At 42.1% G+C, this 14,983-nt stretch overlaps 1 protein-coding gene across 2 annotated transcripts in view; it reads right to left on the reverse strand.

Moving 5' to 3' along the window:
- Positions 1–993: 993 nt before the first annotated feature.
- Positions 994–14,983, reverse strand: part of ADRA1A (adrenoceptor alpha 1A) — a 116,026-nt gene continuing 102,036 nt past the window's right edge. Inside the window, exon 4 of one of the 2 annotated variants that reach the window (XM_063610864.1) lies at positions 994–1,579. In XM_063610864.1, coding sequence (XP_063466934.1) covers positions 1,364–1,579 — 216 coding nt within the window. In that variant the 3' untranslated portion in view covers positions 994–1,363. Of the gene's footprint in view, positions 1,580–9,619; positions 9,937–14,983 lie in introns of those variants that run through there. The other variant, XM_063610867.1, reaches the window with a different exon arrangement.

Here is a 14,983-nt window from a genome sequence, read left to right on the forward strand (position 1 = left end):
TTTTGCACTGCCTATAGGGCAGCCCCTCACAAAGCTCATTTGCCCACAGTTATCAGCTGTGTCCTTCAACTTGACTCTTTAGGGAATAAAACTAAGAGTCTAGTGTCTAGGGGGGGCATATTGGTTAAGAAATTGGTCTCTGGAGTTAAAGTAGCTTGGTTCAAATCCAAGCTCTGCCACTCACTTGGAGTGAACATTTTTTTTGTGTGAAAATTTTGCAAACCCCTAAACCCCATTGACCCTCAGTTTTCCTTCTGTAAAAGGAGGGAAACAATAGAAACTACTTCATAGTTCTGTTGGAAGCATTACACGAGTTAGTATATGTACAATATTCGGAACAATGCCTGCCCCTGGTAACTATAACTGAGTGTTGGCTAACTGTACGTATCAGTGTATTCAGGGCTCGCCCAGGGAAGGTGGAGAAGAGCACCACTTAGGCACTTCAGAGACCCATTCCCAGGTCCTGTTGCTCTACTGGTACCCTCAAGGGTGGCTTCAGAGCCAGGGCCCTCCTGACCACACCCCAGCACCTGCCTTTGTCATGCTTCCCATGTAAGTCCACTTAATCCATGTGGGTTACTTCCCTAGGTTTCAAGTCGATTATTATCTCTGCTGGAGGAGTAGGAAGCAAAATGAAAATGGAGCATTTGTCTCCTCCTCTGTCATCAGTTACCATCACCCCATTCCCCCAGACCATGGGCTACCTCCTACTCATTCATGTTGTGAATTCAAAGAGTGCTAGGATGCCCCATCTGTTTTTTTCCCCAGCCTTCAAAAACTTCTGTCTGCTCTGGATTTCAACCTTTAGGAAATCATTCTTGCAGATACGAACCACTGTTTGGTAATGATCTTTGGTAGATCAAGACCAATGGGTCTTCCATTGCTCTTTAGTTGGTTCCTTTAAATGCTGAGCTCTTTTGAGAGCCCTCACCTTCTACCCCTTCAACAGCGATTTACTACTTGATCCCCTTTCTCATTTGGAAAACCTTTATTAACCAATGGCTATGGGCTGGGTGTCTATGGGAAGGTAAGATAACTGCCACAGAAGAATGTGTAGTCCAGTGGTGCTTAAACTGTGCTTCATGGAGTCCTATGTGCCCTCTAGAGGCCCCTCACCAGTCACCGTGGAGAGAATGTGTGTGTGTGTGTTGGGGGGTGGTTCTGAGTGGTTGGGGTCTTACCCCACTCCCAACATCTGTCCAGCACTGCTGTTTTTCTTTCTTTTGCATATTGAGCTTCTGAGCAAGATTTCATCCACAGAAAGGTTTGCATTGTTAAAAAAGATTAAAAAAAAAAAAAGTTGGGCTGGGCACGTTGGCTCACGCCTGTAATCCCAGCCCTTTGGGAGGCTGAGGCAGGCTGATCACGAGGTCAAGAGATCGAGATCATCCTGGCCAACATGGTGAAACCCTGTCTCTACTAAGGATATAAAAATTAGCTGGGCCTGGTGGTGCATCCCTGTAGTCCCAGCTGCTCGGGGGGCTGAGGCAGGAGAATCTCTTGAACCCGGGAGGCAGAGGTTGCAGTGAGCCAAGATCACGCCACTGCACTCCAGCCTGGTGACAGAGTGAGACTCTGTCTAACAAAAAAAAAAAAAAAAAAAAGTTGAAAAACCATTGACCTAATTTTTTCCACTGAATTTATTCAGCATGGCTTTTTATAGTGGTTTCACCCTCCCAGCTTGCATTTGGCCAACAGGATGACCTGGCCAATATCTTGGCACCAGTCACCTATGGACTCAACCAGAGAGGACCTCTGAAGCTGTCCCCTCAGCAGGTGAGGCTCACCTTTTGTATTGGAGAAAGATGTTTTGTGGTCAAGGTTAGTATTATTTGCAATAATAAGTAAATAAGGAATTTGTTGGGGGAGGTGCCACACATAAATTGACTCTGAAGGCAGTCTCAAAACAGTTTCAAAAATGTTTTAGGCAGTGACAACACTATCGAAATACACTCATGGCCCCTAAAAATACTAGAAGCTCTAAAATAAGCTCTCAAAGTTGTTTTGTAGGACTCATAATATCAAACTATAACTTTCCAAAGGATAGGAGACTGGACTTTTCTTTAACTTTGTGGCGTGTTTGTTATGGCAACAACCCAGGGATCTAAGATAATCGGGGCTGATGGCTCAATCACTGATCTATAGAGATGCATCTAATATAACCAATCAGTATCTGGCTCATTCTGTTTTTATACAGATATTTATGCAATCCACATATTTGCATGTTCATAGAGCATTTCTGGAAGATGTTCTAGCATGTTAGCTCCGTAGAGTAAGCCTTATGCTTTTCTGTTTTGTTCACTAATGTGTTCAAAGATGATGCCTGGCTTGTAATAAATTTTTAATAGCTATGCATTGAATGAGTAAACTCACAATAAAATGGTAAGGGTGGTTACCTCTAGGGATTAGGACTAGAGATTGGTAAAACTATTACTTTTCAATTTATATCCACATATGGCATTTATATGAAGAGGGCAGGAAGACTGTCTGCTTTTCTCTTTGTATTTGCTCTTTTACCCACAGAGAGGAAGAAATTTCTGCTTTTGCTTTCACTGCTATCTTTTGGCCTTATGACTCCTCCATGGCCAGCCCAAACCAAAAAGGAATGTACAATCTGGCTGGTTGTTCTTGGACCATGTATTCTTAGTGGGCAAGATTCCACTCTTCCTCACTCATTTCCTATCTCCATTGCTTTATGATCAGGGCCTCCCTTCCAGAAGAAGTCCTGGTCATGATTCTACTCTCAATTTCAGCTTTTCCATTAGTGTTTGGTTCATGGGGCTAGAGGCACATGAGCATTGAAATTTGTCCTTGTCTTAGTTCATTTGGGCTGCTGTAACAAAATAACATAAATAGGTGGCTTATACACAACAGAAATTTATTTCTCTTGGCTCTGGAGGCTGGGAATTTCAAAAGCAAGCCACTGGCAGATTTGGTATCTGGTAAAGGCTTGTTTTCTGGTTCATAGTTTGCCGTCTCCTCACTGGAACCTCAGATAGCGGAAGGGACAAGGAAGCTATCTGGGCTGGGTTCTCTTCTTTTGCTTTTTTTTTTGAGACAGAATCTTGCTCTGTTGCCTAGGCTGGAGTGCAGTGGCATGATCTCGGCTCACTGCAACCTCTGCTTCCTGGGTTCAAGCGATTCCCCTGCCTCAGTCTCCCAAGTAGCTGGGACTACAGACGTGTGCCACCGTGCCCAACTAATTTTTGTATTTTTAGTAGAGACAGGGTTTCACCATGTTGCCCAGGCTGGTCTCGAACTCCTGAGCTCAAGTGATCCACTGGCCTTGGCCTCTGAAAGTGCTGGGATTACAGGCATGAGCCACCACACCCAGCTGGGTCTCTTCCTGTAAGGACAAAAATCTCATTCATGAAGGCTTTGCCCTCATGACCTAATTACTCCCCAAAGGCCCCACCTCCAAATAGTTTTACAATGGGAAAGATGTTTTAACATATGGATTTTGGGGGGACACAAACATTCCTTCTGTGGCATTCCTGAAACCTGGACATTTTAGATGCAAGCAAGTTGGGTATAGGAAACCCTGAGTGAGACAGAGCAGCTCAGCAGAGATGCTTTAATTTTGGGAACACAGCTCTCCTGGTGATTCATAAAAATTCTAAGTTGTAGGCTGGGTGCAGTGGCTGACTCCTGTAGCCCCAGCACTTTGGGAGGCCAAGGCGGGCAGATCACCTGAGGTCGGGAGTTCGAGACCAGCCTCACCAACATGGAGAAACCCCGTCTCTACTGAAAATACAAAATTAGCCAGGTGTAATGCCTGTAATCCCAGCTACTCAGGAGGATGAGGCAGGAGAATCACTTGAACCCAGGAGGCGGAGGTTGTGGAGAGCCGAGATTGCACTATTGCACTCCAGCCTGGGCAACAAGAGCAAAACTCTGTCTCAAAAAAAAAAAAAAAAAAGTATAAGTTGTTTCCCATTTAGCTCTTGTCCTTCTAGGTACAGTTTCTGCAAATGAGGCCTGCAGTGTGGTATGTTATAGGATTCAGAAACCCAGAGCCCATCCCAACCTCATGATACTGCAGTGCTTTTACTTGTTTAGTTTACCATGTGCAGATATAATTTTGAAATGAGTATATGGATCAGAACATAATAACATGTGAGGAGTGAGTACGAACAAAGTATTTTTTCCTCCACCTACACAACAGAATAAAAGAGTTGTTTTTCATAAATTCTGTTGAAGGCAATTTGTATTTATAAACAGGAGAATTAATAATAATAATAGGCTGGCAGGATGATTTGGCATTAAGAGGCCTTTTGTCTAAGAAAACTAGTTAATAGAATCATTAAATACTTTGGTTAAAATTGAAAAGTAAAGGAACAGAGTTAACCCGAACACTTTGGAGTCTGAAGCAGAGACTTAACAAATTCAGTATGGATGAGTGTAAGGAGTAAGTGCTATGTAATGACCAATAAAAGGATTGTAATACTGCCACACATATCTCAGAAAAGTAGATCTACTAGGGAATGTGGGTGGATGGACACTTTTGCTATTCTGAGATGTCTGTGATCTGTGCCAATAGGCATCAGTATTGTGTTAACAATAACAGCAATTGCAACAACAACAGCTAAGACTCATTGAATGTTTGTTATGGACTACACAGACATTCTTTACATGTATCGGTCCGATGAGGAAGCTTCTATTATTATCTCATTTTACAGATAAGGAAATGAACACTCAGGTAGGCTTAGGTCACATGCTGCTAAGGGGCATGGGTGGGATCAGTGGAGTGTTGAAGTTGGCTTGTACAGGCTCTTGAGAGCTGACTGTGCACACCTCTTCGCAATAGCGTGTTCAACAACATTATGTCGCTACCTTGAATTTGGCCATTGTGGGATAATTTACACCACAAAAATTGACAAAATGCCACACATCATGTGGCAATTTTGTTTTTTTTTTCCAGAGGGCTCATTGGCAAACATTCTAACAAATCACTAGATACGATTCAAACCCAGGCAGTTTGACTGGAGAGCATTTTGGCAAAGATGCATGTTTTCAGGCCAAAGTATTGATAATGGTATTAACAATTTTCTTATTGTGTGAGCCACTTTTATTTGGTCGGTTTTATAGATGAGCTTGAGGAGGCGGTGTCTCATTTACATGGGGCAGAGTGGATTGGTTGGACCAGGTGTGCCATTTACATAGTGCCAGAGGAGGCTGGCCATCCCACCCTAATCTTTTATTATGCAAATGAAGTCTTTACCTGGCCTGTGCAGTGTTATCTGCACATGTGGCAACAAAGAAAAGGGAAGGGAAAACCTCTATTTTGAATATAACTGGCTTCCAGGTATCCCTTTTTTATTGGTACAGCTGCCAGCATTTACCTATGCAAGCTTCAAGCTTGCTTATCTATGCCTGCAGCTTGATTTTTCAGGCTGCTTTTTGTTAGAAAAGAAATTATTTTGGGTCTGCTTTTTATTAAAAAGAAATTCCACCGAGAGCTCTTTTGCCCTAACTGCCTAAATAATTTCTTTTTAGCTCCTGTATTACTACCATTTGACTTAGATGCCAAGGACTTTGGGTGGAAAATAATGATCCCTCTTCACTAGGAAGCAGGTGCTCACCTTTGTGGATAGTCAAAATGACAGCCACAAAAACCCCCTAGCAAGATCAGTGAGAAAAAGAACAACCTATAATTGCTGAGTGCTAACTATATATCAGGCATTTCCTTAAATCTTTACCTTCATGGTTTTATTTCATTAGCCCAGAAGCCCTCTAATGATACGCAGTAGTCATTGTTCTCATTTTTGAGAAGAGGAAATGAGGATTTGGAAATGTTGAAACATTGGCTTGAGATCTTCTAAGTGGTGAGTGGTTGAGTGAATTTGGAGCCTGTAACAGCTGCCAGACAATCTGACTCCAGAGTTCATGTCCCCAAGGCGGAAACCACACTGCTGAGGAGTCCCACTGAGGGAGTGGGGCCGAAAGGGTAGCCCTGAGGCTTCCAGGTTCTGAGCCCATGGCCAGAGAAGAACCTCCATCAAAGAACTCCATCAAAACACAGCTGTGTTTTCTGTGATCTTCTCTGACCTCGGCCCTCATAACGTATTGCCTTGGCTGTGGGTAATTTAATATGTCCTGTCTTGAACACATCCAACGTTACCATGTGCCTGACTTCCAATACCACCTTCCCCTGCTACCTGCCTCTAAACCTGATGATCCAGGTGTATTCTGGTCCTTGCCCGTATCTTGAATGCAGCCTCTGTACACCCTATGTCCAATCTACCCTATTTATTGTTTTTTTTTTTGCAGTATACTATTTTATTTTTTTTAAGTGAGGATATAAAAATGAGATTCTTGAAGAAAATAATAAAGTGTTATCTTTGGAAGGTAAACTTAAAGGCACCTTATATTTTGCTCTTCTTATACTTATTTACATATTTCCTACATTTTCTATAATGAATATTTCTATCACAAACGGATAAATGAAGACAAATCTTAAAACAAATCTTAATACCTATTCATCCAACAAGCAAAAGACACTTTGCAAACTATTACAATCTACCTCATTTAGCTGGCTGAAGACACCAACTTTCTTTGTCTGCACTACCCACTCCATTTCTCAAGAGACATTAACAACACACCATGACTGAAAAACTAGGGTGTTATGTGTTTAAAGAAAGAGGTTTAAAATATTTTATTAGAGAACACATATCAATATCGAACAACACTTAAATAGATGGCATTCATATTAATAAGGACAATATAAATTCTTATAATTTGAACAGTCAGTTTGTTCAACAAATAAAATAAATTCATTTTTATCAGTGGGCATGATCCATGAAGTATATTTTTTCAATAATTTATTCATCTGCTTAGTACTATATACATTCATTTTCTTTGAAAAGAAACATAAAATCAACGTGATTGTTTACCACATCACATCATAAACAGATGGACCTGTAAAAATGGCGTGTAGAAAATTCAGAAACACTTAAACAGCACATTCCAAGGATACTGAGTCCATTTAGGAGAAATTAAACTCTTTGAAGCCATTGTAGTCAGCCTCGGTGTCATATATATGCATCGATACAAAATGTTGCCACAAATTCAAGTATAATGATTCACACACATAAATATATTATTCTGACATAGGAGAGAATGCTCCCTTGAATAGTATAGCGTGCATACCAAACTCTAGCACGATTCAGATTAACTTTTTTTTTTTTTAAATGGAAGGAAAGGTAATGACATCGTCAACTTAGTCGATCAAATACCAAACCTGGAGAAGGTGGATGTGGTTCACAAACACTGCACGGTTAGAAATTGTACCTTACATGGAATCTTATTTGTCACAACAATTGTTAAAGGTTATAGAAAAACCATAGCAGCTAAAACCAGCCAGTCAGCTCACATTTGCTTCTCTGGCAAAGTGGAAATGCTGTGTTTGTATTTTGAACAAATGTAACAAGGAGACAAGTAGAAACGCTGCAGCAAGCCAGGAAATGTCACCGGGTTCATGGTTAAATGGCGTCAGCTTTATTTATTAAAGTATAATTTTAATTTCACAGGCAAAATGAACCTCCAGATTTGTTTTCCTTAGCCCCAGCAAGTCAAGTCCTTCCTAACTGTTAGTTGATTGCAAAAGTGCAGCTTCAAGTCTGTCCCTTTTGCTTTCATTTTCCCCCTGCCCCACCTCTGCTCCATCAGGTTTGTAACACAAGCAGACGCTCTTTCATACACTTCGATGTAGCATGAGATGTGACCCTTGGATGGTGTGAAAGCCAGCCTTTGGGGATATTATAGTGATTCAGTTATTTTCTGTTTTTTTTGTTGTTGTTGTTGTTGGAAAAACTTGTTTTTTAAAAACACGCTGCATAACATCTTCTTGCTAAAAACAATTTCTCAATTAGTAGGAACACTGAATTGCTTTGTACATGATTTGCTTGTTAAGATGTCCAAAGCATTTGGTTATTCTTAAGAATTAGGCACTTCCATTCTTGAGCAAATATTTATTTGTATGAAGAGAAAGAAATAGACCTCCTTTTTTTTTTTTTTTTTTTTTTTTTTGTTTAGCCATCCCACTGTAATGCTGCAGTAAGCCTTGAGAACAAAGAGAATCAGACAACTGGGAAACCAAGGCTTTGTGATTTTCAGCCAAGCAAAACATGGTCACTCTGTCAGGAAAGCCTTGGACTCATCCCTGACTGGCTGTTTCAGTGAATTCTTTCTTGGCTTAAAAAAAATAGTGAGAAGAAGAGCAGTTGTGTGGTTTGCCTGTGGGGACTTGGGCAATGGGGGTTTGTAGAGCCAAGTGGCCACCATGATAAGCGAGACTGACTTCCCTGTGCCCCATATTTGGGAGGAGGCAGCACCCCCAGCACACGCCCGAGGTTCACCAGCCCCTGGGCCTTGGCACAGATTCCTCCCTTCTTTGCCTGGAACAACTGTGTCTGTTCCCCACCCCATTGTGTCCTCCAGGATTCACCGTAGAGATCACCACTTTTGATAAGCCTAACTCTGCAGCGGCTGAGGCCTTTCACCAAGCTCCCATGGCACTGTGTCACCATCACAGGTGCTTGGAGGGCAAGGACTATGTCTCTGCCCTTTTATTCTCCAACCCCTGGACTTAGCGCTGGAGCACAGTCAGCCCACACTGAATATTATAGAGTGAATAAAGAAATGAGAGAGCAGAGAGTGCAACAGCAGCTCTCTTTGAACGAAGGGGATTTTGTTTTGCAGTGTGATTTTCATGTCTATGAATGTTCTAGAATTTGAGGGACACTAACTTTTACAAGTTAAATGTGCCTAACTTTTTTTTCTTTTAAAATATTTTATTCTGAAAAATTTCAAACATGCACAAACATGGAAGAATGGCGTGTGGCCTTGCCTGCCATTCTTATTTCATCTATCACACTTGCTTCCCCACTTTTGGCAATGAAACTTTAAAGCAAATTGTAAACGTACTTCGATATGCACTTACCAGTTAAGGACAATGCCGTTATCACATCCAAGAAAATTTAAAGTAACGATCTAATTATCTAACGTCTAATAGGACCCAGCCTATGCTTAATTTTCTCTGATTACTTCAAAAATATCTTTTTACACTTTGTTTCAGTAAAGATCTAAATGAACAAGGCTTGTACAGTATACTTGATGAATACATCTCTTAAGAATATTTTAACCCATAAAAGTTCCCCTTTTTAAAATGCCATTTACTTATTGAAGAAACTGGGGTGCCTTATGGAATTCCTCACACCCTACACGTGGCTGATGATTCTCAATGAACTTTAAAGAATGAAACGGGGGAGGGAGGTTGTATGAAACTGATATACAAAAAATCGAGCTATTTGTCCCTGAAGGCTCTTTTCCTCTTTCCCTTTGCATTCATGATCATTCCTTAAGTTACTGTTTTTCCTGCATCAGTAACAGTAATATGTTGGATTTGTGCCTTAGTCAGATGGATGCTTGATAAAGAAGTAAATCCATGTGTCAGGCAAGGCTCCTGGGCTCCTGGGGTGGATTCCAAAGACAGTGGGTCGCAGGACCAGTGGTGGGTTTCATGCTCCCCTTCCTTGGGCAGTAAGGACAACAGTCGTGGATGGGAAGCTGGCTTCATGTCATGGGTGTGTGTCCCTTTAAAACACAAGGTAGACTAACATTTAATTAATCATGCATTTTTAATATCCTAGGCATCATGCATCAATGTGATCACAATTTTATCCTTTTGTAGAGTAAGAATTCTTACTCCAAACCCAATGTGTCCATTTTTCCAAGTTCAGACTTCAGTAGAGCGGGTTCTCAAATTGAGGATCCCTCTAATTTCCTCATTAGCCAGGCTGGTCACATTCTGCTCCCTGTGAGATGATGCTTTTGGTCTTCTTTCTCCAAACACTGAAGGAACTGAACGCTCTTCTTTTTAATTTGGGCCAACACCAATCCGTTCATCCTTGCAGCTGCTTCTCAAAATCCAGAAGACTGAAATAGCCATAGACTGTGTTTATATAAAGCAGAGTTGGGCCAAGAACCTCATCCCCGAAAGTGACTTTTTTCCTCTCTTTAAAACAAGTTTGAGATTCTGAGTCACGAGAGACCATTTGGCAGGGAGATGGCAGCAAGTCCCTGCCAAATTCAGCCTCCGAGCATGGCTGACTACCCCATCAGCCTGAGTCGTGGTGAGCTGAGCTTGCAGTGTGGACTTCCCTGTGAAGCCACTTGCCTAGAAGGCTGCCAGAGACCACTTAAATGGTGCCCCAGAAATGTCTAGACTCTACTGGCAGAACCTGAAATTAGAACTAAGATTGTGACCTGGAGCTTCCATGAGAGTCTGGAAGTACAGCTTCAAGTCTGTCCCTTTTGCTTCCATTTCCCCCACCCCCCACCTCTGCTCCATCAGGTTTGTAACACAAGGAGACACTCTTTCATATGCTTCAATGTAGCATGAGATGTGACCCTTGGATGATGTGAAAGCCAACCTTTGGGGGTATTATAGTGATCTTCAATTTGCAGTGAAGTCAAAACGACCTCTGTTCGTGATTGGGAATTTGTGGTTTTGGCTTGTAAACATTTACTTCCAATAGTTGCCCAAGCCAAGAGGTGTTCATCCCGTATTTCCATAGATGATGTTACATCTTAGTTTTGCTTCAAATGCTGTACTGTTTTCCAGTGGTCAAAACTACTTCTCTTTCTCATAACATCATTTATATAAGCACACGCACGCACACACACACAGGCAGATACTCACACCTTTTCTATAATGACTGCATTTTATGTAGCGTCTTTCATAGGACAACTACGATAACTTAAAATACTTTCTATTGCTGAGCAAGTAGCAAATGTGAGGAAGATGACAAACACCAGCCTTGGATACTCTTGTTCTGGGCTGTCTACAATTCAGAGAGCTTGGTGGAAATCTTCAAAGTAGTATAGTTTGCCTGATTTTTAAAAGCTAAGCCAACTTTTCCAGGTGGGGATATTTCCAACCCAAAGAAAACTGTGTGGTGTGGGGAATAACTGAGAGTAGGGATTTGGTGCCTAGCACCTTGAATGTAGGAACGACAGGACCCGAGCCGTGGTGCAGCAGGTGCTTTGTGACCTGCTTTCTAATTACAGAGAAATGAATGTCTTTGGGTGGGGATGACCAGCTCCTGGAAATGTAAACATGAAGTGAGATAAAGAGCAAAGGAAAGTGAAGGACTTATTTTCTCTCTTCCTGCACATGGCACTTTCAATGCTTGAAGATACTTTAAAGGTGATCTAATTTATAGTTGCGTCTTATTTAGATAGCATTTGAGAGGGGAAATGAAGATGGGAAAAGAGTGCTAGCATTTATAGGGGGCCTACTATGATTTTATAGCTTTATCAGCTCATAAGGCATTTAATGTACACAATTGTATCTGCTAATCCCATTTCACAGGTGAGGAAAATGGATCAAGAGAGGTCATGTGGTTTGTTTAGGGCCACTTAAATAGGTACAGAGATGGGAACTGCAATGAAGCCCAGGCCGGTGGCTCCCAGTCCATGATCGGTCTTCTCTCAACACCATTTTCCAGGTCCTTCCAGTGCCCTTCCTAGCATGGGCCTTGGGGTGGAGTTGGGAAGGTCACGTTTAGCAAGCTAAGAGGTGAGCACAGGAGAACACCAGGAGGACATACAAGAGAGTGCAGCTCCTTCCAGTCTTTCTCTTTTTCAAAACTCCCTGCAGACTTGACTTACTTTTCTCTTCTCATACCCATAATGTTGTATTTATTCTCTGGGAAAATTTTTTTTTGTAATGTGACTATGAAATCTCATACCTTACCATATCATGTGCAAAAAGCTTGGCATGTAGTGGATACTCTGAAAATACAATTTTTACTATTTAAACTTTATCTTTGTATAAATCATCATGGATGCATTACAGGGAGCAAAATGATTTCTTTGTCAGGAATACTGGGTTAAGTTTCTGTGTTAATACTGGAGAGTGAATTGCTTGTGACTTGTTATACCCAGAGATAAAAATAGTTTGTTTTCCCTCACATCTGATGAAGAAAGCATGTGTTTTTGATTCAGCTTTAAATGCTGAGGCAGAATTTCTGTTGCACAAATGTCAGCTCTCACTTGTTAAAGTTTAGGTATCAGGGTTGCATATGGTGTTCAGGAGAGGAAGACGGGGCCAGACAAGCTGCTGGGAATGGAGATGAGAGCAAGCAAGGGACCTCAGTTTTTATTCAATTACTTCCCAATAAAAGTATGACTCTTGTTTTTAAGTATGTAGAAAACTAGCAATAGATTGTTATTTAAATATTTGTAATATTTGCTTGCTTTGATCTCCAAAATACTTCACAGAAGTACTTTTTAATAGCCTTCCTACTTGTCAGATTGAATTTGGGCATCCTTATTTGTAGATTCAAGCTGCTCATTCAGCACTGCATTCTTCAAGGTCTCCTCCTTCTCTGCTCTTTACAACAACTGTCACCTCTGTTATGACTCCAGGACTGACTTGGGGAGGCACTGTGGGGCACGAAGTACTCTGCCCGATACTCAACTTTTGATTAATGGGCTACAGCCCTCCCATCCCTTGAGACTTCAATTAGCCGAACTCTTTTCATTAAGAAAGATAAGGCTGCATTTAGCAACAGGAATGAAGACAAGGAAGGGGAAGAAACGCAATTTTTAAAGATAAATCAATAAGCCATTGCTACACTTATTTGAACTTGGTTTTGGATGGCTTTTGGGCTTGAATAGACCGAACACTTTTGTAGGCTTTGCCTTTTGATGTGATTTTCCCCCTGTCATTTCTAGATTGGACTGAAGCTTGTGCATCACGTGACTCTAGACAGCAAGGGTATTCTGATGTGATTGATATTGTGGAACCAGATACACTTGCAACCTGAGAGTCCCCAGGGAGGAAAGAGGTGGATAGGAGGCCAGAGCGGCATGGTGTCTTGCCCAGAAAACACAACAGTAGGTGCTATGCAGTTAGAACAGTCCTGATTCTTCCAAATGAGGATAAATGCTCATCGCTTCTCAGCAGGAACCAGGACAGAAGAGAATATATCACTCTGTGTCTGTCAGGGAACACTGTGAGGCAATACAAGGGTTTTGGTTTGGGTGATTAAGTGGAAATGGCATGGGATTTTTCAAGAGGCACAAGATGTGCAGCCCAGGATGCCCTGAGACCAGGCAGAGTGGGCAGCAGGGCAGCAGGACCGTCTCATTGCGCTAATGAAGGCTTAGGCTTTAAGAGTGAGAGGTGGTCTTCAGAAGGTCGAAATTAAGAGAGCTTTTAGCAGAGCCTGGCTGTCTACATCCTCATATCAAATCCAAACAGTGCAGCTTCCTTTCCTCTTTTCTGTCTTTCTTAAGCTATGAGAAGAGTAGAGGAAAACTACATGAGGCTCCTTGGCACCCATTTTTCAAGCCAGTCATGATACAGGGCAGACAGCACTGACATACCCTTAACCCACCTATCACTGGCACGGGCACCCCAGGGTGATCACAGGGCTCTCATGTGGTCCTCAATGCCCCAGTTCCCAAGATTGGGCTCTGCTGTTGGTTCTTATCCCATCTTGTTCTGCGTCACCCTCCTCTCGGAGTCTAGGGTCTGTCCTATTTAATGATGGGGCTCTGCTTCCTCAGATGCAGATGTCGCTGGGTAAGCATATGCCCACCTGACTCGAGATGGCTGTGATTCCCCACTGCTGACTTGGGGTTCCCCACTGCTGTGCTCTGCACCCCTAACTGGGATCTTACTGTCCCTTAGAATCCTCAGGGTCATCAACTTGAGCCTTTCTGGGTGGATCTTCTGATGTTTCCAGGTCCCTGGGGACTGGACTCCCAGCTGCTACCTGTAACCAGTGGTTGGATCTTATTACTTGTTCTGCTGTGCACCCCTCTCTCCATGCCTGCTTAGAGGCTGTAGTACTGTCATGGGCATGCTAAGTGACAGATCATTACTGCCATCCAGGAGTTCTCCTCTAGTTGAGAAGACAGAACTTATATAAGTACAGTATATACAAGGTACCCTTTAAAATACTTTAAATAGATATAGACTTTTGAAAACAACAGAAAAATTACAATAGAGTACAGAATTAGTTGCCAAATACATTCTACAGACAATTGCTATAAGAACTTGGAGAGAAATTGGGATGATGAGAAAGGGCCGAATTTAAACTTCTAATCTGGGAAAAGAGTTATGGATAACATTTTGTATGGGCAGAAATGAGAGAGTGAGGAGGGAGTCCTTGTGGGCTCAAATGAGTCTCCCACAGATTCATATGTTGAAGTCCCCAGGACCTCAGAATGTGACTGTATTCGGCAATAGTGCCTTTTAAGGCATGGTGTGGTTAAATAAGGTGATGAGGGTGGACCCTAATCCAATAAAACAGGTGTCCTTAAAAGAAGAAGAAATTGGGACAGAGAAATGCACAGAGGAAAGACCATGTGAAGACACAGGGAGAAGATATCTATCTACAAGTCAAGGAGAGATGCCTCACAGGAAACAACCAGCCAATGCCTTAATCTTGGACTTTCCAACCTCCAGAATGGTGAGGCAATGCATTTCTGTTGTTGAAGCCACCCCATTTGTTATGATTGGCTAGGACACTAATATGGCGGGGCTACAAATGCATGGAGCTGTGCTGTATCTGCAAATGCAAGAGCATACTGGTTGGGAGAAGATCCTTTACTTAAAGCAGAAAAGTTCCTGGAACAAGAATATGATGAGTTGGCGGAAGGACTCTGTGAACAAGTTCCAGTAGCAGATGGGCTGCTGGGGACAGGGACAAAGAGCAGAGTGCCAGAAGAGGAAGAACACCCTTTGCCTGGTTGACAGTTTTGCTTAGGGTATACATTCCGATGGGTTAAGCATTGCTCAATGCTAACATAAAACCAGGTTTACTTTATGGGATTAATCAAGGCCTTGAAGGCCCTCAGGCACTCCTAAGAGGGAAAGTCAACAAGAAAGGAACAATAAGGGCAAGAGACAGAAGATGCAGAAGAAGAGAAAGAGAAGGTGACTTTGCTGGGCTCAGTAGAGACTTTT

Source organism: Symphalangus syndactylus, chromosome 10 (genome assembly GCF_028878055.3).
Source record: "Symphalangus syndactylus isolate Jambi chromosome 10, NHGRI_mSymSyn1-v2.1_pri, whole genome shotgun sequence".
In the NCBI taxonomy this organism is placed as follows: Eukaryota; Metazoa; Chordata; class Mammalia; order Primates; family Hylobatidae; genus Symphalangus; species Symphalangus syndactylus.